This window comes from Amphibalanus amphitrite, unplaced genomic scaffold (genome assembly GCF_019059575.1).
Source record: "Amphibalanus amphitrite isolate SeventyFive unplaced genomic scaffold, NRLGWU_Aamphi_draft 000318F_arrow, whole genome shotgun sequence".
Classification (NCBI taxonomy): Eukaryota; Metazoa; Arthropoda; class Thecostraca; order Balanomorpha; family Balanidae; genus Amphibalanus; species Amphibalanus amphitrite.
Window position 1 is genome coordinate 216,115 of NW_024881813.1, and position 22,974 is coordinate 239,088.

The 22,974-nt window shown below is 51.0% G+C and overlaps 3 protein-coding genes across 14 annotated transcripts; all 3 read right to left on the reverse strand.

The window, feature by feature from the left end:
• Positions 1–69: 69 nt before the first annotated feature.
• On the reverse strand, positions 70–5,262 carry LOC122388338 (tetratricopeptide repeat protein 36-like). Of its 7 annotated transcripts, none has more exons than XM_043379340.1 (5): positions 5,213–5,262; positions 1,894–2,031; positions 1,352–1,543; positions 1,027–1,199; positions 70–757 (listed from the first exon to the last, which is right to left on the reverse strand). In XM_043379340.1, the coding sequence occupies exons 2-5, from the start codon at positions 2,009–2,011 to the stop codon at positions 659–661; spliced, it is 582 nt and encodes a 193-aa protein (XP_043235275.1). In that variant the 5' UTR covers positions 2,012–2,031; positions 5,213–5,262; the 3' UTR covers positions 70–658. The 7 variants fall into 7 exon arrangements, with proteins under 7 accessions (XP_043235275.1, XP_043235277.1, XP_043235279.1 ...); XM_043379342.1 differs by lacking the exon at positions 5,213–5,262 and adding an exon at positions 2,892–2,911; XM_043379344.1 differs by lacking the exon at positions 5,213–5,262 and adding an exon at positions 2,845–2,898.
• LOC122388337 (protein RFT1 homolog) lies at positions 4,299–10,870 on the reverse strand. The gene is made up of 8 exons (XM_043379338.1): positions 10,832–10,870; positions 10,004–10,094; positions 9,693–9,882; positions 9,170–9,397; positions 8,576–8,815; positions 7,853–8,103; positions 7,485–7,613; positions 4,299–7,046 (listed from the first exon to the last, which is right to left on the reverse strand). Exons 3-8 carry the CDS (start codon positions 9,762–9,764, stop codon positions 6,956–6,958), a joined length of 1,011 nt encoding a protein of 336 aa, XP_043235273.1. The 5' UTR covers positions 9,765–9,882; positions 10,004–10,094; positions 10,832–10,870; the 3' UTR covers positions 4,299–6,955.
• Positions 10,871–11,545: 675 nt separating this feature from the next.
• LOC122388344 (transcription initiation factor TFIID subunit 4-like) lies at positions 11,546–22,367 on the reverse strand. 6 transcript variants are annotated; one of them, XM_043379364.1, is made up of 13 exons: positions 21,535–22,367; positions 20,950–21,126; positions 20,171–20,296; positions 19,320–19,436; positions 18,482–18,697; positions 18,141–18,263; positions 16,753–16,944; positions 15,991–16,133; positions 15,561–15,748; positions 14,567–14,697; positions 14,085–14,267; positions 13,399–13,548; positions 11,546–12,474 (listed from the first exon to the last, which is right to left on the reverse strand). In XM_043379364.1, the coding sequence occupies exons 1-13, from the start codon at positions 22,345–22,347 to the stop codon at positions 12,361–12,363; spliced, it is 2,673 nt and encodes an 890-aa protein (XP_043235299.1). In that variant the 5' UTR covers positions 22,348–22,367; the 3' UTR covers positions 11,546–12,360. The 6 variants fall into 6 exon arrangements, with proteins under 6 accessions (XP_043235299.1, XP_043235297.1, XP_043235298.1 ...); XM_043379362.1 differs by having other exon boundaries at positions 18,482–18,703; XM_043379363.1 differs by having other exon boundaries at positions 18,482–18,703; positions 20,950–21,123; positions 21,535–22,365.
• Positions 22,368–22,974: the final 607 nt, after the last annotated feature.

Below are 22,974 nucleotides of genomic sequence, written 5' to 3' on the forward strand. Positions count from 1 at the left end.
GAGTCATTACGGATACCGCGACCCCATAGTAGCTCTGCTTTGGATGAGCAAAGTCAGACAAGCAAAGAATTTCCCTCTAGAAAAAGTATATTGCACGTATTCAGAGACCACTCCATAATAACCCGAGTTAGTTGGCACTTTGATGCGTTTCCATCACGCCGTGACGGCTTCATAATGGGTTGAGCTGGACACTGGCCTGGTTCTTGGTCCAATTATGGCATAATGGAATGCGGCGGCCAGGTATCGTCACAAGTGAGCCACCAAAAATGCCACAGACACTACCAGCTACTGACCGTTTTCAATATCGAAACCCAGCTAATAGGCATGGGAGTGTGTAAAATATCTTATCTGAAAGCGAGCTCATCATCCAAGGACGCATGTTAGGACGGAATATCAGTTTGTACATCAATGACACTTGGCAAACATTATACCACCACCGTATAAAATGGAAATACCTATCCTTCGGTCCTCTCCTACTTGAAGTAGAACCGAGACAATATGTATCGAAAGAAGTCAGCCTCATTCGTGATCCGAACTCACGATCGTCCCAAGTCCTGTCTCTACTACAGCGCAGGACGAGCGAAGTGACCTCCCTTGGAATGGCAGCTCATCCGTCCTCTGCTGCAGCCCGTCCCCAGTGGACCGACCTCCCCTCGGCTTACGATTTGGGCTCGTCCGTCTCGCCCCGCTGCAGTCTGCCGATCACCTCTCCCAGCATACGGTTACATAGGGCCGCGTACGGGTTCAGAGCCACCAACTGAAAAAACGGACACGGCGAATTAGTTAACCGTAAATCCATCGCAAAATGCGTCAGTGTTCCCACAAAGGCCCCAACGACAATTATTGGAAGTCATCAAATTTATGGCGGAAAAATACCAAGACAATGGAATTGAAAGACTCAAGCGAGGGGATACAAGTGCAGCATGTTATCAGGATCACTTAAGAGCAGCCAGATATTCATTATCCATATAAATTTTAGGCATCCCTCTTAGCAACGGAGCGGTCGGTGCCAGCGTCCTGCCGTACCTGCGTTTTGGCGAACCTGCTGCCGAGCGCGGCGGCGCGCCGGTAGTCGTCCAGCGCCCGCTCCTGCTGTCCGGCCAGCTGGTGTAGCTGACCGCGCTGGCACAGCGCCTGCCGGCCGGCCAGGCCGCGGCCGCCGCTCAGCTCCACGGCGCGGTCCGCGTCACTCAGCGCGTCTGAGGGGCAATACGGTAAAATGATTTCTTGTCACTGAACGCTTACGCGATTCGGATCACGGACGGTTGGCGAAACTGCTCGTCAAATCCGAGCCGCACAACAATGCTACACGGTCCGTGTCAAACACCGACAATCGCCGTCCGGCGCTCACCGTCGTTGCGGTGCATCAGCCTGTAGAGCTGGGCGCGGTTGTTGTACGGGGAGGGCCGCTGCGGCGCCGCGGAGACCGCCTCCGTCAGCAGGCGGAGCGCCGTCTGGTGGTCACCGGCCTCCGCGGCCTGGACGCCGTCCCGCTCCAGCTGCCGGGACCGGCGGCACTCGTCGCTCTCCGACTCGGCCGGCTCTGGGGGCGGGCGGGGGGGGGGGGGGCTGACAGATAGCACGGTGGAGGGGAAGGGGGCTGACAAGACACTACACACTTACACAGTGGACTGTTTTGTGTGTCTGTGGTCACTGAAACATTATTGGTTTGTGTGACCTTCCAGGTATACTATATTGAGGATCACAGCAAAGGCAAATAAAATTGCTTTCTCGGGATGAATACCAGCTGCAGGTAGAGCTCCCCTTTTCATCCCCAGCCTTGCAGAATGATTCAAAAGCACAACAAGCAAAGTTCTTCAACTCATCATGCAAGCTTATACAAATGTAGGTATACAGTTAGGTCTACACTATACAGTAGTAACTCTGACCTACCATCAGGATCGATACTCAGTATCTCCTCCTGAGGTGCCTCAAAGTTCATCACATCTCCCAGAGGCAGGCTGGGATCCAGAATGCTGTTCAACACTGCTCTGTCATGCTCAGTGGCCATCTTGGAATTGGAGAGAAAATCTGAAAAGAAAACTGGTAAGTGCAATAAAATGATTTTTTTCAAAAACAATTATAAATGCCTCATTTATATGTAATGACCCTTGGATTTGGACAAGCATAGTAAAATGTTTTAATGACAGGGGGAGGGGAAAAGTACACCCAAAACTGCTGACATTAACCCAGTTTACATAGCATATTTGACGAGGCTCTAGCTCGTTAATTTGGCGATAATTTCGTTGCAGTGGTCTTCAAATATTTAGAGGGGATCATTTTGTAAATTGTTAAGCACCATTGGCATCTTTTGCAACATCACGGACGGAGATAAAAGCTTGCAACAAACCCTATGTAGGTAACAGCGTCTATTGCAAGTCAAAGCAGCAATATGAATGTAAATTTAAAATTTAAAAACCTTAGCGAATTCAATATATGTTTTCAAGAACCAGACTCTAATGCCAAAATGAAATGAAATTCACTGCTCAGTCAGAAGTAGAACTCAACAGCATTTCTTGAAATACTGGACACACAGCTCTTACACATGCTTATTAGAATAGGAATAAAAGACGTACTGATTTGATATTGATAAATTTGTATTTGTATTGTATATTTTGTAAATATACAAATTTGTATTAAATTGTATATCTAATTGCAAATTTGTATATTTTTGCACTGATTTTCAGATGAACATTTCTGAATGAGCCGGAGCGTGCTGGAGCTTATTCGATTCCCATTTCCCAGCATAAACCAAAATGGTAGCCATGCCAAAATATGTAAAATGGTGGTTAAAAAATGCCTAAAATTATCCAAATTTGAATTACATGCCTATAAAACTGAAACGAATAAATCAGCCCACGCAAAAATGCGCCGAGCAAGGCCCTATATACCGCGCGCGTATATATCTTTCCCGAGCGAAAAAAGCAAACATTCCAGTTTTTTGGCGCTTTTGTTTCAATTGTGGTGGTTCTGTTCGAAGACCCATACAGATGGTGTTTGCGCAAAATTTCTAACGGAAAATTGCCTACTATTTAGTGTCGACAGCTGCATATTAACTTTTTGAACACGCCTCCAACACTGCTTGTTTATTGGCTGTCTGTGGTATTGGGCTGTGTTGCTGTATATACCGTGTGTTGCTGGGTGATTGTGATAATATTTTCATAATTAACCTTTTTATTCAGCGGTAGAGAATTCTGAAAATCCCAGGAGGTGCTACAAACCCCTAATTGTCCACCCCTGTTTTTTTATTTTAAGTTCCATCCAGTACCAGTAGGTATGAGTGTTTGTGGCAATGGAAGGTAGGTGAAACATTTCATTATTGTAATTTTAATCTTTTGAGACCTGAATTTCAACATTCTCTTGAGAGCCTGAGAGCATTCATGCCAAGGTTTCTGAGTCTGTTTCATGATAAAGAGACAATATTTATAATGGAGTCAACTTGTGGGTCAAGTCAGCGGAACTTGATAAATGAGTATGACATCACCTCTACGCCTGTCGCCTCCTGTATTGTAGTGATGGCAGGTTCAATGCTGAGTCTCAGAATAATAGCCAGCGAGCGTATACTGTTGTTTTGTATTTCTATGCCCGATCGGCCCTTATGTGTAATGTCTTGCATTTCTAAATATTGAACTGTAATGAATGAGACGCTGTAATGAGGAACTGTAATGAAAAGACTGCCTCAGACTGCCAGGTTCTATTTAACCAAATATGACTGCATGTCTGCTACAGAATGAAACACTGACAAACACTGACACTGACATCAGGCACTGACAAAGTGAATGCACAAGAACGATAAGGACTTCTGGACTTCAGAGCAAGAGATACACCCTACGCTCAGGAACGCCGCTGTCACCACATATAGCATACAGCACCCGGTCGTGCCCATCATTATTCATTAGCCTACAAGCCCCACCAGACGCTAACCGGCCACGATTTTACCGCCCTCTACGAAAAGCAGTAATCTCACTTTGCAGGCGACCTCTACAACGATAGAGGAATCGACAACTGGCAATCCGGCCTGATCGCGTCTCTCCGGTCTTACCACTTTGGCTATGCAGTGGTGGTAAACGGTAATGGGCTTCCGCGATTACCATAAGCTCCAGGGAGGTGCCATCCCCACACCTCCCCTGCCGTCCCCTGCATCGCCATCGTTCATCACAAATGGCTATAATTAGGATCTGAATGCCAAAATTCATCGGTAGGAAGTTGCTTTCAAGCACTGTCCAGCTCTCAAATGGGCGATAGCCACAACGCCCCCTGCAGTCGCACCAGTCTTAAAATTGATAGATCCACTCTACTGACAGGCACGGTGTATATTCAACCCAAAATGCACATAAATATCACAACAAAACAACCCCTATTCCCTGCGTGACCATGTGAGTAGCACTCCCCGCTAGCTGCGCTTCAGTTTATCCCCGACCCGCTCCCTGACCGCCTGGAGGAGGCGGGGCTCGCTGTACACCGCCGCGGCCACCACGGCGGCCCCACAGAGCGCGCCCACAGCCACATGGACGGCGGCGGAGCTGGGGTACAGCCAGCTCTCGGAGCCAGTGTCAGAAAAGTGGCCGGTTTCTCAATTTTTTTGAACTTGGAAGATTTGTTCTGTGAGATTTTTCACTGCTAATAATCACTTTTTTTGTTCCGTCACTGACTAAATATCAACTGCAACTGGGCATCACAGGACTGAAAGGGAAACTTACTAAAGAAACATGTTAATTGAAAATTTGACATTGTGCTTTGTTCTGTTTTCAGATCTCCAAAGCAGCAAGCAAGCATCCTGCAAGTACTATTGAAACAGATAAGAAGCAGTTACTCCACAATTTCACCATGCAATCATCATAATTGGATCAGTTAAAATGCCAGTCATTCATTACTTTCCAAAGTTGAGGTGCTTACAAGATAGAAGTATTGACAAACCATGTCAAACTATCCAGCAAGTTTTAAAACAAGCGTGAAGGAATGAATCCAGTATACGTGCCTTGAATGTATGCTATTGAGTGTGTTTGTGAAATAAATAAATGTTTCCATTCCATCACATTTCTCACCTGGTTTGTCTACGAATGAGAATCAGATGTTTACGAAAGAGAATCAGCCCGTGACAGGATGATACCTACCATCCAATTCAACCATGATCACCTGCATGTCACGTGCACGGAATGAGGTTAGATGCTTCTTACAATAAATCAATATTATCACGAACAGCCACCCATACCAATACCTACGACTTGAATGGCAAGTCCTCAGTCCCAGCCTCACCACAACTGCAACGTCTTTGCACAATGCACAATCCACACCACGTTTATGGATACACTGCCATTCCTTTTGCGTATTCTTTCATCAAATCAGTAACTACCGATTTCCTGCTGTCTCGTCCACTATTGGGCAGGAAACGATTTTTTATGCAGGAAACACTGACATCACGAAAAACTAAACATCACTTTTGACCGTGATGCGCATTATTTGTCGAATTTCCCAAAAGACGGTCGCTTTTGCCCGTTCAGTGAGGCTGCCATATCCTCATAACGGCATTTCAATGGCAGTGCATTTCTCAGTTTACCATATTCTTGTTCCGTGGCACGGAACAAAAGTAAGGGTAGAATAAAGGTTGAAGTAGGCTTGCAATCGGTTCAAATTAGGTATGGCATCATAGATTGTTCAATTCTGATTGTTTCTATGTCAAATTTTTATATTTTTATGGACGTTTTCATATAGTTTTATTGAAACGCCGTGACCATGTTTCGTCACGGAACAACTCACTTAATTTGGAACGTTTAAGCAATCTCGACTTGTATTTATAAAAAATTGGGTACCGTTAGAATCGTTGAGAGACGGCGCTTTTCATAGCATAAAATTATTGCCCAGTTGATGCCGATTGCAGGTATAATACCGACATATGCTGATATCACTTTTACATGAAGTAATGTTTGTCTAGGGCATAAAATCCCTTTGCTTATTAATATATCATTTGAAATAAAGCAGCCAGATTGAAGTCTAATATTCATTTATTTTAGATTCTTTTTAAATATTATATGCTATTTTGAAGTTTTCATCAATTTGAATCATTTTTATCAAATTGAAAACCAGTAAAGAGGAAATCCCTTTCCTCTAATTTCCCTCGCCGAGTCATCCTCCGCGCCATTTCTCAAGGCTCGAGGTGCGAGGCGTCCGTTTCAGTTTGGGCAAGCGCGTGGGCCGTGGGCAATTATCTATTATTGATTACATATAATCATTTGTGGCATGGTTTTTGGGGGTTGTCTTGCACAAGACCTTTTTTCTTTAAGTGCTGGCATGTTTTTGTGTCTTTGTGGTTCGTTATTTGTTGGTTATTTGCTTCAAGCTGGATTGCGTCAAATTTGTCAAACTTGCATTATATCAATATAGGTATAGGTAGGTACAAGGCCATTTATACTGATACTATGTAGGTAGGTAGGTACCAGTCCACTTGGCTATGTTTTGATTTTGCTTAAAGGTATTTCAAATAGTATTTCAATATACTTAGCAGTTTTTGTTTCATGTGAAAATGTGTCATTTGAAAAGCATATTCTGAATGTTGTGTATATTTTTATACCCCATTCATTTTTCTCACTGCATTCACAATTTTAAGAATTATTTGTATATTTTCCATTATGAATAATTTTGAGCATTAGTGGTCATCCATTACCTGCATGTCCAGATTTGCTAACTAATTACAAATAAGTCTAACACTTGGGCTGTAAGGCCACAACCTGCTGCGTTCCTTGAACCCTTATTTTATATCTAGAAGCTGCTGTTTCTGACTGAGACTCTGGCAAATATCTTGTATACTTAAAGCATACCTAGAACAATACGCGTGGCCCTACAGTGTCTTACTTTATGATTTTTGTTCCGTGAGCAGCTAAACATTTTGTTCCGCGAACTTAGATCCCCAAACCACTTTTCTGACACTGCTCGGAGCCGGCTGCCAGCAGGCCGGCGGTCACCAGCGCGGCAGCCACGGCGGGCGGAGACCGAGCAGCGGCGGCACGGACACCGCCGGCTCCAGCGGCAGACCGGCCACGAACCGGTAACTGGCGACACACGGGGCGGGGACAGGGTGAGAGAGGTACGGGACACTGTATCGGGCATCAGCGACACACGGGGTGGGGACAGGGTGAAAGGGGTACGAGACACTGCATCAAGCGCCAGCAACACACTGGACGGGGCGAGCGGGCAGCAGCAGCATAAAATGGGACGAAGACATGATGGTTGAGAGTGGCACGGGACACTGTATCGGGAACCAGCAGCATACGGGGAGGGGACGGGATGAGAATTGAGAGGGCTACAGGACACTATTGGGGACAGCAGACATTCGTATCAGTCGATGGACGGGTGAAGTAACGAGATCCAAGTATATCGAGATCGGCGAATAAAGCGTGATATTGACTATCCATGACAGATTGGATAATGATGTAAATAATTAGACCAATTAGGACAAATCAAATCTATTCAAAAACACAAAAACTCACCAAACGTATATCCTGGTCAGCATATTGACGCAGTTGGCGAGGATAAATCCAACCCCGCCGAATAGCCTAGTAAAGATCCCTGTCGAGATGACGAATATCACAGATAGCAGCACCATCTTCCGGTTATACCTGAAACACCGGAAAACGTCACAACACCTGTCAAAGCGCCCGATAGTAATGTTCCTAGCTTCACTTTATCGACACGACTGGCCAGCCTTTCCACTTCGCCTTTAGCCGCAAAAGGCAGTCTAACAACAAAAACCAATATGAGAACGTCATTTCCTAATCCGCTCAGCCTCTACCGACACTCCTTACTAAGCCACCGACCATTTCCCGACTGCTTTCCATAAACCCTCCACGGCACTTACCCATTGATCTGTTCCTGGCGCATCACCGCGAACGTGTAGCACTCCAGCACTCCGTTCACCGCCAGTAAGAGCACGTAGGCGCACTGGGCGCGCAGCAGACTGACGGCCGGACCGGCGGTCAGCAGGGCGCCTCCGTACAGTCGCAGCAGCAGGTCGGAGTAGCTCCAGCCGAACGTGACGGCAACCAGACCGAGCAGGCTCATGGCGCGCAGCAGGTCGTGCAGAACCCGGCCCGCCGCGGCAGACACCGGCTGCAGGGAGAGGAGGTAGGGTCAGACTCATAGCGCGGAGTAGGTCGTGTAGCACCCGGCCCGCCACCGCAGACACCGGCTGGAGGGGGAGTGAGCTGTCAGGCACCGGCTGGAGGAGAGGTGCCAAACTGTCCCCTTCCAGTGACTGGCGAGAAGGGGAGAGATGGCCAGAAGGATAGAAGCTGGGCAACAAAACAAACCGAATGACAAAAAAGACACCAAGATGAAGATCACAACGACTGGCAGTAAGGACTTATAGCGGAGATGAAGAGTAGCTACGAGTATAATTGGCTAATATCAGAGTGTGTGCTTACAGCTTTTTCGGCGCCTCACCGGGCATCGACACACTGTGGTCAACGTTACTGATATTTTCACCAAATGCCACTACTCCTCAGTAAAAAACAAAAACAAAAACAAAAACTAACATCAAACACCTCCTACCACACAATCAGCCGGCCACGTTGCCACCTACCTTTCCCCGTTCCACTGTGCGCGAGAAGTAGACGTAGGCGTTCTCCTCGACTGGCTGAAAGAGGAAGCGGGCCGCCAGGCTGCCCAGGTTGGCCACCACGTCGTACAGGCCCTGCTCGGAGAAGTCGAGCAGGTGGAAGGCGGTCATCAGGTAGCGCTCGCCCTCCGTCAGCAACTGCTTCAGCAGGCCTTGTTTGAAGAAGCTCCAGGTGAGGGCCAGCTGGTCACGGTCCAGCGCCGGCTGACGGGGAGGGGAGGAGAGGTATTACTGTTCAGTGAAGAGAGATGGCAGCAAGGGTCACATCACCACCGTCGCGACAGGAAATGTTAGAGGCAGACGCGGTTGCTGGGAAAACGTGGCAGCACAACTTTGGCTCTATTTCTGAGGATACTCGATCCAGCGCTGCCGTGAGCTGTCTGTAACACAGGTAGGTCTTAATACCGTTTGACTGCAATCTAAGAGGCCTTAGACCTAAAGTTCTAGCTAAATGAAACGAAGAATGCGACGACTTGGCCAAAAGAAACCACTATGACCGCGAAAACGCTTGACTACATTTGAAACCCCGCCCCTTTACAAATAGTTCACTGGCCTCACCTGTCCCGGCACCAGTCTGGGTCCCAGCTCGCTCGCCGACTTCACCGGTAGACAGTTATCCGGTGAGCGGACGTGCCAGAGCAGGGTGCCGTAATAGATGACCACGAGGAGAGCGGAGCTGACCGCGTGGCCCACACAGTAGGCCCAGATGGCGTGGGACGGGTACAGGGCGATCAGCCAGGCTTTGAGCGCCACCCGACTGCACAGACTGACCATGTCGGCTACCACCTTGGGAGAGAGGGAGAGCGGGTGGGTGAGAGAGTGGTGAGAGGAGATGGGGAGGGGCGAGAAGACGATAAGAGAGTCAGAGATAATCCACATATGCCAGCAAGGTAGGGAGAATACAGTACTTCAACGCGGTGTGAACGATCGACGATCCGCAAACGACTGTCACAGCAGGCGATTTGAGCTTCAGATATAATTTCACTGATATAGCAGAGTCATCGGGGAACCGACGCGCCTCAAATATTTTCCCCTGACACCCTGTTCCTCTCCTCTGCGTCACCCCACCGCCGTCATTCACCTTCAATTTGACAAATAGCATGGCCTGCGCCAGGATGACCAGCGGCTGGGCGGCCGTCTCCAGTACGACCATGGCCGCGGTGACCCACACGCCCAGACGGTACTCTGAGGTGACCTCAGGCGCCGGCTGGCTGAGCGCGTGCAGCCAGAGGCCGGCCAGCGCCGCCGACACCGCCGCTGACACGGGCACGCTAAAAGGGGAGCGGGGCGTCAGTCAGAGGCAATTACAACACTGCTCTTTTGTAATACACTCAATTCACTGGCAATAAAACATTACATAGGTACTTATGGAAAAAAGTAAAGGGTGCATACCTGACACTGATGATGCCCAGGACATCAGATGTAATATACCGGAGAATGACTGCATTTGTGATGAATGTGAACAGTACACTCGGTAGGTTATCTGAAAGACATTTGATAGGTATAGCTTCAGCATCAATATGTGCAACACAGACCATGCTATTCTGGGCCCTGTTTCACCGGTGATAGCAGCACGCTGCTATCACACGTGTCAAATTGGGTTTCCATGGAAACATCAGCAAACCATGACGCCGTCAATCTGTGTGATGTCATCAAATATTGCTGCCAACAGCTTCACGGCCGTACGATCAAACACATCGCATTCAACGAAACAGCAACTCTGTTCCAAACGCAGCTCACGGATTACATGAAACGTCATTAGTGTGACCTCATCACATTACGTCAGCTCGCGCAATTTGATAGAAGCGTGCTGCTATCAACGGTGAAACAGGGCCCTGGTCTCTGCAGCATATAGGTACTACATTGGTGGAAAATCCCAGGGGGTGCTACAAACCCCTAATTATCCACCCCTGTTTTTTATTTTAAGTTCCATCCAGTACCAGTATGAGTGTTTATGGCTTGGAAGGTAGGTGAAACATTTCATTATTGCAATTTTAATCTTTTGAGACCTGAATTTCAACATTCTCTTGAGAGCCTGAGAGCATTCATGCCAAGGTTTCTGAGTCTGTTTCATGGTAAAGAGACAGTATTTATAATGGAGTCAACTTGTGGGTCTCTACCGCTGAATAAAAAGGTTAATCCAAGGTTAATCATCAAAATATTATCACAATCACCCAGCAACACACGGTATATACAGCAACACAGCCCTATACCACAGACCACCAGACAGCCAATAACAAGCAGTGATGGAGGCGTGTTCAAAAAGTTAATATGCAGCTGTCGACACTAAATAGTCGGTGATTTTCCGTTAGAAATTTTGCGCAAACACCATCTGTATGGGTCTTCGAACAGAAACACCACATTTGAAACAAAAGCGCCAAAAAACTGGAATGTTTGTTTTTTTCGCTCGGGAAAGATATATACGCATACCGCGCCGAGTAGAAACGAGTTTTGAAACATAAGCGCAATAAATGGACCATAATATAGCTGCCATATTTGAAGGAAAGGAAGAAAGAACCAAAGTTGCTTTGCGGTCACGGTGCGGGCGACTGTGATGCTTTACAGCAACGTAACCGATGTTCTATAACATGCGTCACTTCACTGATCGGCATCCCCCAAAATATGAGGCCGATTCGCGCACTTCGTGCACCAGAGAACACTCCAGAATCGAGAAGCGTCCCTTGATTGAATCTCCTGAATTTTCTAAACCATCCGGTAGATCGGCATCCGTCTAGGATTCCGGATATCACTTATTCATAAGCCGTGTTTAGAAGTAGGTCCTACCATTTGTTTCCAAACTGCTAAGCCATCAATTATTGACGGTTATCGTGACATGATTATAGCTGTGTTTAATACTAGAAACGCCTCCAGAGCCCGTCTCGAACATCTCTAATCCCAGCAATCCACAAGCTCACTCGATGCCAAACAACAGACGTCTCCCATAGTTATCTATTATTTCTCATGTTTCAATCACTGACGCGCCGGGCGTGATAGTGGGTAAAAACAGGCGGGCGGCGGCGGCGGCGGCGGCGCGCGGGCGGGGGCGGCCGGCGCGCGCCGCCCCCGCCCCGGGCCGGCCGCCGCCCATGGACGCGGCGCAGCGCGAGTGAAGGCGAATATGTCGTATGTACAGTGCTTTAACGGGCCCGCGACGGGCTATTACCACACGCGCACACACTCACACACTCGCAGCCACGTGCCAGCGCCGGGGCGGGGGCGGGGCGGGGCGGGGCGGGAGGAGGGGGCGGCACCGGCCGGCCGGCCGGCGGGTCGGTTTGTACTTGCGTTTGCCGGCCGGCGCGGCTCCGAAAACGGCGGGAGGGCGCGCGAGCGGCGCACAAGTGGCGCCAAGCGCTCGCCGATGGACCAACAAGGCCGAGAGAACGGAAGACGAAAGCCTATGCGTGGGGCGGGAGCCAGAGACCTCAGCCGACCAGTCGGGGGTGGGAGCGGGCGGGGGCGGGGGCGGGGGCGGCCGCGTGAAAACATCGACGGGCACACGCAGCCCGTTATCACATACACAAGCAAAACCAACAACCGCTGATAAAAATACACGTGACTGTCCGGCGATCAGACTCCGCTCACACACGCTCACACACTTGCACCTCTCCGGTCCAAACAGCGCGTCCGTCCGTCCGTCTCCGTCGTCCACGGGTCCGTGCGGACGGGGCGGGGCGGGGCGGGCGCCGGGGCACCGAGGCAGTAACAACGGGCGCTAGAACACGCCAGGGCCGGCGCGGCGGGCGGGGCTACTTGTGTAGCAGCTGGTAGAGCCGCTCAGACCGCTGCAGGCCGCGCTCCTGCTCCAGCACAAACAGCAGGTCGCGGATGTTGACCCGCTTCACCCGCGGCCGGACCGGAATCTGACGGACGGGGCACAGACAGAGCTTAGTTACACATCGGGAACCGAAGGAGCAGGGACACAGACGGAGCTCAGCGACATATCGGAATCTGACGGGAAAGAACACGGGTGAGAGACACGCCGGGATCTGACGGAGCAGGAATACAGACAGAAGCCAGTAATTGACTGGAATTTGACGGGATACAAAGACCAGTAACGCACGACGACCTGACAGGGACGCGGGCATGCACATATTTACACATTAGTCTGATTAGTAACGTGCCGGGATCTAAGAGGTGACAAACGCATGCACAGATAAATAAACATACCCGGAGATATGCGACAATTGCATACGCGGCAAAATAAATACACAAGACGTCCACCGATAGAGATCACAAGGTGCAAGGACAGCCTCGCTGAAATGAAGCTTACTCGGAGTGCATGTGAGGAATTGAACTGCAACCATGAATGTGCGGATACCGCTCTCGCCTCGAAGTTGTCAGTCCCGCAATGAGACATGACGAGGCGAATCACGGAGTAACGCGTATCAAGTATGTAAAGCGGCTACTATCAAACTACATACCATACACTTATTTGCAGAACAGAGCAAAACGGCTAAAACGGGACTGTTGTGAGTTAGGACTGAGTAGCCAATGAGATCTTGATGCTTCGGGACCAGTAACTACGGTGGTATCATTGCTATACACTGTTAATTCTAAGGTACTATTGAGTTACAATAATTGGACTGACAATTCTAGGTTTTTCACCGTTAGTTAGTTGCCACCTCTCAGGTTTTCCAGCTCCACAGAAGTCGCTGGTGGATATCACCTGCCCTGTCTGAAACACTCCTTCCCTCTGACACCAAACTTGCGACCTGCCACCCTCCCACCACCCATTCCAAAACCTGCACCCCTTCACACCCCACCCGGCCGCCCGCGCCCCGCACCTGTCTCTGGCTGAGCTGGCCGGTCACAGTGGCGCCGTCCCCGGCGGGCGCGTCTCCCTCCAGCCGCGGCTTCTTCCTCGGACCGATGGCCATCAGGGCCGTAATGTTAGCCTCGCGCTGCCGCACCTCCTCCATCTCCACTCGCTGCATCTGTGGAACGGAGGAACAGGGAGTCAGCACAAAGCACTGAACAGGGGCCCTCTCCTGCCGCACCTCCTCCATCTCGACTCGCTGCATCTGTGGACGGACCGGACAAAGGAGTCAGTAGTACAGGAGCTCAGCCAGTCTCGCGCTGCCGCACCTCCTCCATCTCGACTCGCTGCATATTCTGTGGACGGGACCGGACCGAGAAGTCAGCACACATAACGCTACAGTAGAGATCCCAGCGTCTCCTACACCTCCTCCATCTCGACACTCTGCATCTGTGGGTAGTGTGGGACGGAGGGGTCGGTGTCAGCATACAACAATGAACAGCTCAGCCAGTCGCGTGCTACCTGAGCCAGCCAGCGCAGCCAGCCTCCTCCATCCCCATCTTCGGACAGGAGAATCACGACACAGCGCTCCTACAGAGTCCTGGGTGAGGACAGAGTCGTAGGGCTCGGGTGGGGATAATATCCGTCTCAGTGTTCACTTGCCGGAGTGTACACACAGTCCACCGTCTATGCCCGGAGAACATTATGACCTACCTCCTTTGCCTTGGCCTTGAGTTTGGCCTGCTCGGGGTCCTCCGTTTTGGAGCGGCTCTTGGCGGCCCTGAGCAGCATCTCGCGCTCCGTCTCCTCGTGTCGTTTCTGTTCCAGCTTATCGAGCTCCTCGAGGAAGCGCAGCTGTCCTCGCACGTCCCGCGATACGTCGTAGCCCGGCTCCGACTGATCAGACGGGGAGCAGACGGGTGGGGGAGGGTCAGATAGAAGTCACAGTGGTACGAGACGTAAAAGCCGGAATATTGGGTACTCAAGTCTGCAACATGATCTTAACTTTTAATGAGCCGTCACATTTTACGTCGCGGAAGTTCCAAGCTAAGGACCCAAGAAATACGGTGTTGCTCTAGTGCTTCTCCCGATCGCCGAACCGGCTAGAAATTTACAACAAAAAAAGACTCAAACGATTTACAATATTCAACAATCCATAGACACGATTAGCCCATTTTGTGAGGCGGTGTCCGCACCTTGACGACCTCCATGCGGTGTTCGGCGATGATGGCCACCTGTTCGAGCAGCGTCTTGAGCCGCTCCTGAGTGGCGTGCGACACCAGCGCCACAACGTCCGCGCCGGGCTCCTCCAGACCGTGGCGCATCGCTGGGAACGGGGTACAGAGGTCAGACCACCACGTCCGCGCCGGGCTCCTCCAGACCGTGGCGCATCGCTGGGAACGAGTCACACATACAGGTCAGACCACCACGTCCGCGCCGGGCTCCTCCAGACCGTGGCGCATCGCTAGGAACGGGAGAAAGGTCAGCTATAAGTCAGACTACCACATTGTCCGCGCCGGGCTCCTCCAGACCGTGACGCATCGCTGGGAACGGGGTACAGAGGTCAGACCACCACGTCCGCGCCGGGCTCCTCCAGACCGTGACGCATCGCTGGGAACGGGGTACAGAGGTCAGACCACCACGTCCGCGCCGGGCTCCTCCAGACCGTGACGCATTGCTGGGAACGAGTCACACATACAGGTCAGGCATCTGCAGTCTGCACCGTACCATAGCTGGCAGGACTCACATCAAGGGCAAGACTTAATGACTGGTGACCTCCACTACAGTCACCCTACTGCGCGCTACCATCCCTTCCAGTCATCGCCAATCACCAAACCCTCCCAGGACAGCGCACTGCGCACTCACATGGCACAAATCGACACCTTTTTTAACCCCACATTTGTTCTCCGGTGAATTTCAGACAAATTGGTTAGAGACCTTCAAAAAAGGTACAATCACTCGATTTTTCTCAAGTTTGTCTGTCTTGGCAGATAAAGCAATACCAGAACAGGCCTACGAACACACATATTTGATCAGGATCGGACGATTGGACACTTTTAAAAGGAGATCTTTCGTGCCTCCCGGAAATTCACGGGAGAGCAGATGTGGGGTTAAAAAAAAGGTGTCGAAATGTCGTCAGTCCATATGACACAGTCCAAGGGCCACCCTGCCGCACACCGTCCCACTCACCGATTCGTCTGATTTTCAGCTGGAGGGCGGCGCTGGGCAGGAAGGTCTCGTCCTTGACGGATCGGATCTGGGTGCCCACGTACTCGGTGCCGTCCAGGATGTGCTGCGACTCCTCCTGCAGGTTCACCCCGCCCATCGCCGCCACGTCGTTTATGTCGTCATCCTGACCCGACTCGAACGTCGACGACCTGCGAAGGGAGGGGGTGGACGTGAAGGGGTCAGCAACAGGCCAGGGAAAACAAGTTTTTAAATAATTTACTTCATACATGAATCTGATTGCCAAGATGTCAAGGTGCCAAGGTGTGATGTCCTTCTAAAATCAGTATCGGTGACTTCTCGACACCAGATTGAGCTACATCCCTCCAGACTAGCCATCCCTTCCGGCACCGACCCCGACAGTGTCTCGACAGCGTCCCGCACCGACACTCACTTGAAGTTGAGTTTCTTGTTCTGCCGGACGGCGGACGGGGTTGGCTGCCGGTTGACGGTGATGCCCGAGACGGTGCCCACTGCCGCGGGGGAGGCGGCGGAGGCGGCCGTCACCGCCGGAGAGCGAACCACCTTGGTGGCCGACTGCGGACAGCGAGGGGGGCCGGTTAGAGCGTAACTGCGGGCAGGAAGCGTCAGTGTTCACTGTTCTCCCACCAATAATGGTGATCAGTTTCATCTGTGTGACACCGTGGGCATCGGCATCTATCCAGTATACGACAAATAATTGAACAAGCAGGCAACAAAAAAGAGCTTTTGCTCCCAGAAACAAGCAGGCAACAAAAAAAAGAGCTTTTGCTCCCAGAAACACATTCGTGGACAATCATGCGTTACAATCATGACAAAGCAAAGAAATGAATAATAAACATCCCGTTCAAAAACATGAGCGTGATAATATGTAGCAGCGAAGCAAACAAATATTTTACATATAGCAGGCTGGCGTGGCAGCTAAGACGAGAACCCTGCCCTGTATCCGTCAATATCTCTGTATCTGTGAGCCGCCGTCTCACGTACTGGCTGTAATATGCCGAGCAGCGCCGGGTGATCTACATAGTGTGTCTCTGTCTGTAGCTGTGCGTTTGTATCTGTATGTATGTGTATGAAACTCCGATCACGTACTGGCTGTATGCCGAGCAGCGCCGGGTGTCTGTATCTGAGTCTCAGTATCTGTATCTGTGTGAGTATCTGTGAGTCCTTCACGTACTGGCTGTATGCCGAGCAGCGCTGGGTGACCGGCCGAGACGTTGCGCGGCTGGGCGCCGGCGCCGGTCACCAGGCGCACCTGGTGGCCGGCCGCCGAGCCGGCCGCGCCCGTGGCAGAGACGGCCGCCGTCACCGTGCGTCCGGCAGCAGCCGCGCCGGCCGGCCGCGCCGCCGCCGCCGCCGGCCGCTGCACCTGCCGCGCACACACAGACACACACGTACCGTACCAGTGCTGCGCTACCGAGACACAGAGAGGCGGGCAGAACCAGACACAGAGCCGGCCAGGGGACACGGCCCACAGAGGGACGGCGGTCAATGAAGTATGCCCTGCTGCTGCAGGTCTCCTAGTACCAGTAGGGACGAGCGAAATAGTTCTGCCTTCGATGATGAATTGGGGCTTTTGAGCGCCCGGACTACACAGTGGTCATCGGCGAACCCTGCCTTCAATGAAACGATCTGACATGAATTGGATGTCAATCTTTAAACATCGCAATTATTTGCCACAATTGAAACGTAATCTTATGTTGAATTGATGCCTGAATGACAACCCCTAGAGCATTAGAAAGCTGCGCCAAACCAAAATGCTTTAGGGTAACTTGAGTAAAGCGAAAATAGGCGAACTAAAAGCAAAGCGGCGAATTGGAGTCTTTGCTTAACCGATTAGGAGAAAAAGGCAAAATTGCATTCACACTTCTGCAAAGTCAATTTTAGCTGCAAAATATCGGGACATTATTTAGGTGGTGGCAACAGCTAATAACTGCTTTCAGCAAACGAGGAGCGATGAAGGGAAGCAGCGCGGCAGGGCGACTGGCCGGGGCAGTAAAGTAATCTCGGGGCTGGCAGCCCATGTCCCCTGGCTGTGTCGGCTCAACAAGCATAGCAAAATAACAATAACGTGCATCGCTGACATTGAGCTACACATCACAGCTGATTGAAAATCAATGCTTAAAGAATATTATTGTTTTAAACTTCATTCGCTGAACAAAATACACTGAAAACATTTAAAGCGTCGTAAAATGGCATAACGCGAAAATGCAACGGCATGAAAAGAAATATTGCGCAGAACCAGTGCTTGATAAAAAATAACATGCATTCGTTGCATTTTTGGCACTAGAGTGGACAGCAAATGGCACATGACTTGAGTAGTTGTAATCCAGACTCAGGTCAAGGCGTCAAGATCAGCTGTGGTTGAGGTCGGATCAGGGCCATGTTAGGCAAAGACCATGATGTCACTATGGCATCAGATTTGGACGTCAGAATCAGCAGTCGGATGGGTCGGACCGTGACCTCTCGTCTCTCACATTGGTGTCCGGTCAGACCGATCCCTGACCCGTGTCAGCGTCAGCCCGACCTCACACAGCCGGCCGGCTTGGAGTCCCGCTCTCGTACCTGCATAACGGGCACGGCGCCGGCCACAGGGGCCGCCGAGAGCGCCGAGGAGGGCGGCGGCTTGACGCCCTCGATGGTGATCTCACGGCTGAACAGCGACTGGCGCAGGAACGGCAGGCTCTTCTGCAGGGAGGACACGGGGTGGGTCAGAGCCTGCTCTCAACGAACGGAAACAGACCTCGGCAGACAGAGGTACCATGGCACACTTGCACATAGCACATCAGTTCATTGATAGACGTACGGTACATTATCTTGTCACGATACATTACAGCATGCTACGATTGGATGACTGCAGAGAAGCACAACTCGTTGGGACGGAGCGGTCTGTTCACGGCACTCACCTTGAGAAAGGGCACCAGGCAGGGCTGCGGCGACGAGTTGAGCTCCTGCTGCAGCCGCGTGGTGAACGTCTCCGGCTCGGTGCGGCCGTCGATCAGGCTCTGGATCAGCATGCGCACGTTGCGCGCCACAGAGTCCGGCTGGTCCTTGGCCAGCCGCAGCAGCGTGGCCAGGAAGTTGCGGCACTTTTGTTTGGCCGTGTCGGGCGCCATGGCTCCCTGCGGCTGACGGCAGGGACGGACGGGGCGGGGGCGCCGTGAGGGACGGGAAGCGGCGGCACCCAGTGGGCGCAGTGGCGGCACCTGGGGGCGCTGCCGCTGCGGCAGCGTCGCTCAGGGCTCCTCATCCGAATGGGCAAACCCTAAGCCCATCATGCGTGGCTTCAAGACGACTTGAAGAGTAACGTTAGCCTGCATTGATATGATCTTTGGGCTTCATCGGTGTTTTATTTGGAATGCGGCGAGAGAGCGCCAAGACAAGAGTCCCTAACATCGGCACTGGTCCCGGAATTTGTTTTTTTGTTTTCAAACGTTTATTTTAAAAAGGGTCCAAGCCCAAGCCACCGAACGCAATAGCCTCTACAAAGTGAGTCGTCGAAGTAACGGGCACCTTCAGTAAAACAGAGCAAAGAATAGCAGCACTCTCTGGCTAATGAGGTGAAATGCATCGGAATACAAATCCCACGACACACTTAGAATCCGTTGATCCAGGTGCCAGGCACACTGCATTTCCGCAATAGTGAGCTAGCAGACCCTCCAGAGCGCTGGCTCGCAGTTACTACCCGCTATAACTGAACACACGGCGGTCGGCAGTCCGCCGGCGGCAGCAGCCGCTCCTCACCTGGGCTGTGCTCTGCGCTGCGGTCTGCGCGGGCGCGGCCGCCGGCGCCGGGCTGGCCGCCGCCGTCACGGCCACCGCCGTGGCGGAGCGCGGGGTGGCCGCCGCCTGCACGGGGCTCTGCCGACACAGGGACGGAGACCGGTCAGAGGCGGGGGGACAGCGCCGGACGGTGTGTGTGTGGGGGCGGGCCGGTATCAGCACGGTGACCTAGTACCATAGTCGGGCTTTCAGCTTAGTTCATTCCTACTAAAATGTTACCACTTAAATGTTCAATGCTTAGACAAAATATCATAGCAGAAGCATTTGACCAGGACAGACTGAAACACACTCATCTTTACAGCTTTAATTCCGTTTAATACTCGAATAACATTATTCACCTGACCAAAGATCCAGAAGTTTTTTCAGGTTTAAAATGGAGCTATCTGTCAGGATGGTGCTGAAGGCAAACTCATAGCGAAACATTTAGCCTGAGAACACTATGAAATTGTCAGAGGACATGCAACTAACTGCAGCTGAAATTGTATCACGAAAGAAACGTGCAACAATTAACAGCCAAACACACATTTCAGCCATAGCATCAGTTTCATACCATAATCGCTGAAAAGGATTGGTTTTAAGAATGGGTCTGTTAGTAAGGCAGTGCCTAGCCATAAGTTCCCAAGCCTGAGAAGTTTACAGCAAGGGTTGAATAATGGCTCATTCAGCCACCGAGCTGTAGGAAGCTGAGGACGGGAGAAGCAGAGCAGCCACCTGCGGGGAGCAGCGGCCAGGGATGGATCGCGCCAGTCGGCCCCGCGCCCGGCCAGTGTACAGCGGCGGGCTCTGGGACAGGCAAGTGGGCCGTGTCGCACCTTGTAAATGGTGGGCAGCTGGTGGCCGTGCGGCGCGTGCGGGTGTCGCGGCGCGGGCGCCGGCCGCTGCTGCGGCGCCGCCGCCGAGACGCCGCCGCCGCCGGCTGCGCTGCTGACCGCCACCGACTGCCGGACAGGAGACGGGCGTGTCACCGCACGCCGCCGCCGCCCCTCCGAGCGCCCTCGGGAGCGGCGCACCGACAGACCGTCTCCGGGCCGGCCGGCCGGGACCAGAGCGGCGCTGTACAGCTCTTATCGAGGGCGTCGCACAATAAATACTGTGCTGCTTTTTGGCAATTGGGAGAGCCCTAGCAACAATGATGAGTACAGCAAGATAAGCACATTGATGAAAACATGCCAAGCAGAAGATATTAGGCATAGGGGCAGCACTGGCAGGTCAAGAGTCATCACTGGGGTATCAGGAATCAGGAAGGTCATATCCTGTGTAAATTTCCCTGCCTTGCAATGCTACAAGGCAAGTAAAATCTAAAGTATTTTTCACACATGTTAGCAAGCAGTTACATCACAAATTGATTTCATTCCACAGACTGCCAATAGCTTTGCTACATGCACTGCAGATCATAGATTCTAAAGAATGTGGCCTATGTTGTGGAAAGTGGAAGAGATGTGCACAGATTACAAGCATGATCAAACCATAAGATTTTGAAATTCATTTAGCACCTATCATATAGAACCACAGCACAAAATAAATGAAAATAGGCATTCAGAACAGAGAGTACAGCGATTGGGTGCAGTGTGCATGGCCGGCAGCTAATTACCTTGTACATATTGGGTGTGGAGGTGGTGGCTGTGCCCACAAAGCAGACAGCGGTGGAGGTGTTGGCGCCCTGGACCGGCAGCTGAATCAGCTTCAGCTGGCCGTTCTCTGTCTTAACCAGCAGGTGTCCCGAGCCGGAGCCCTGCAGACTCTGCAGGGTCTGCAGGGTGATCGGCTGCTGAACACCACAGAGACAGAGCGGTGCATCAGAGAGGAGCCGCAGAGAGCACCCCACACTCACAGTCACGGTAATCTGAATAAAACCAGGTGCAACCACAAACCTTGCAGGTATCATATCACCACATGCAACACCTATTAGCTAATCAAAGGTATCTTTTCATAAAAAATTAAATTAAGTAGCAGGTCATGTACCTGTTATCTAGCCTTAATCTAGTCTGACCCTAATCAGCTGCTTCTTGCTCCCCATACCAGGGAGAGGTGGTAACTAATTTCTGCTAAAAAAAATTAGATGTGATATACATTTTAAACAAAAAAAGGTATAAATTAAGATTGTAAGAGTGATGACACTGAACATTTTTGAAATTAAAAAAAAACATTTAACATTGAAAACCTTTCCAGTACTTACTCCTGGCTGTGCTGCTCTGTTGACAACTTGTGGGGACAGCAAAACACGAGGTGCAAGGGTCTTTTGCCCTTGGACACCAGGTGTCTGAGTTCGCGTCTGGCTGACATTGAGGATTTGAACCCCACTAGCCACTGAAGGGTTAGTGGCAACAGGAACTCCTTGGGCAGCCACATTTGCAGGTCTGTTCACTGTTATTACAGTGGGAGCACTCGAGGTCTGTGCTACATTTACCACTTTGTTACCTACTGTCATACTCTGTTTACCATTCGTTATCACACTTTGCGCACTGCTTGTAGAGCCATTTGGCAAGCTAGTGCTGTTGATGGTGTAGGTTCTACTGGCAGATGCTGATGCTTGCGTCACAGCAGTTTGCACTATTTTCATAGCACTAGCATTGTTCACAGCACCAGGCGCATTCCCCGCGCCAGCGGCCGTGCTGAGACCGCTGGCGGGGAAGTGAGCAGTTTGTATGACACCTGCTTGGCTGAGAACAGAAGCACTTCTAGGGCCAGCGCTACTGACAGCCACACTTCTGGGGACATTCAGAGAAACAGGTTTACTGTCACTTTGAGGAGTTGAAACCACATGCTGTGCGCCGTTCGCTGGCACGCGACCGTCCGCAGGCACGGCGCTGGACAAACTGACCACCGGTGCAGCATTGTTCCGTGGAATAACACCACTCGCTGTAGTTGTCACTGTGCCCTGGGCTTGTCCAGAGTACAATTGATCCTCCAATGTACCAACCAGTGCAGAAAATGCCCTTTCGTCCACTTTACTGTTCAAGAGATCGTCGAGCGACCCACCCGCCGCCATTTTCCCACCTGCCCTACTACGAAACTGAACTGCGCATGCGCGAATCCGAACTTCACGTATCTACCCAGAATGCAGCACAAACGATTTGAAAACATCGGCGTCATTCTGATATGACTTTTGCTCTTGAATCAGATGTTATAAACTATTTATTAAACAAAAATATTTTGGAAAACAAATTTTGGAAAAAAGCATCGAATTATACTTATTCTGGAATTAAATAAACATGAAACCAAGAACTATTTTCAAGTGCTTAGAGCAGCAATTTACGCCTAAGTCAAACCCGTGTGAAAGCCGGGATCACCGAAGTCCATCATTCAAACTTAAAATCCCACAGATCTCATATGACATCTACGATAAACTTCAGAATCTATCAATGCAAGACTGGCAAGTGGCAATAGTGCAAGGCATGTCCGAAGTTGTCCGCCCCATATCTCAATTGATGCTGGGACTCGCGGTCACGTTGGTAAGAGCTCGGTGCCCCGGCACATTTCCGGGGCTCGAGGTAAGTACTTCGGGGCTCGATGTGAGAGACTCCTGACGGGACAGTCTGTGGTTGTTAGGAGCGACCGCAGCTAGTTGAAATAAATGAGTGGACGTACTCGGTACTGCGTGCGGTTTTAAAGGCAG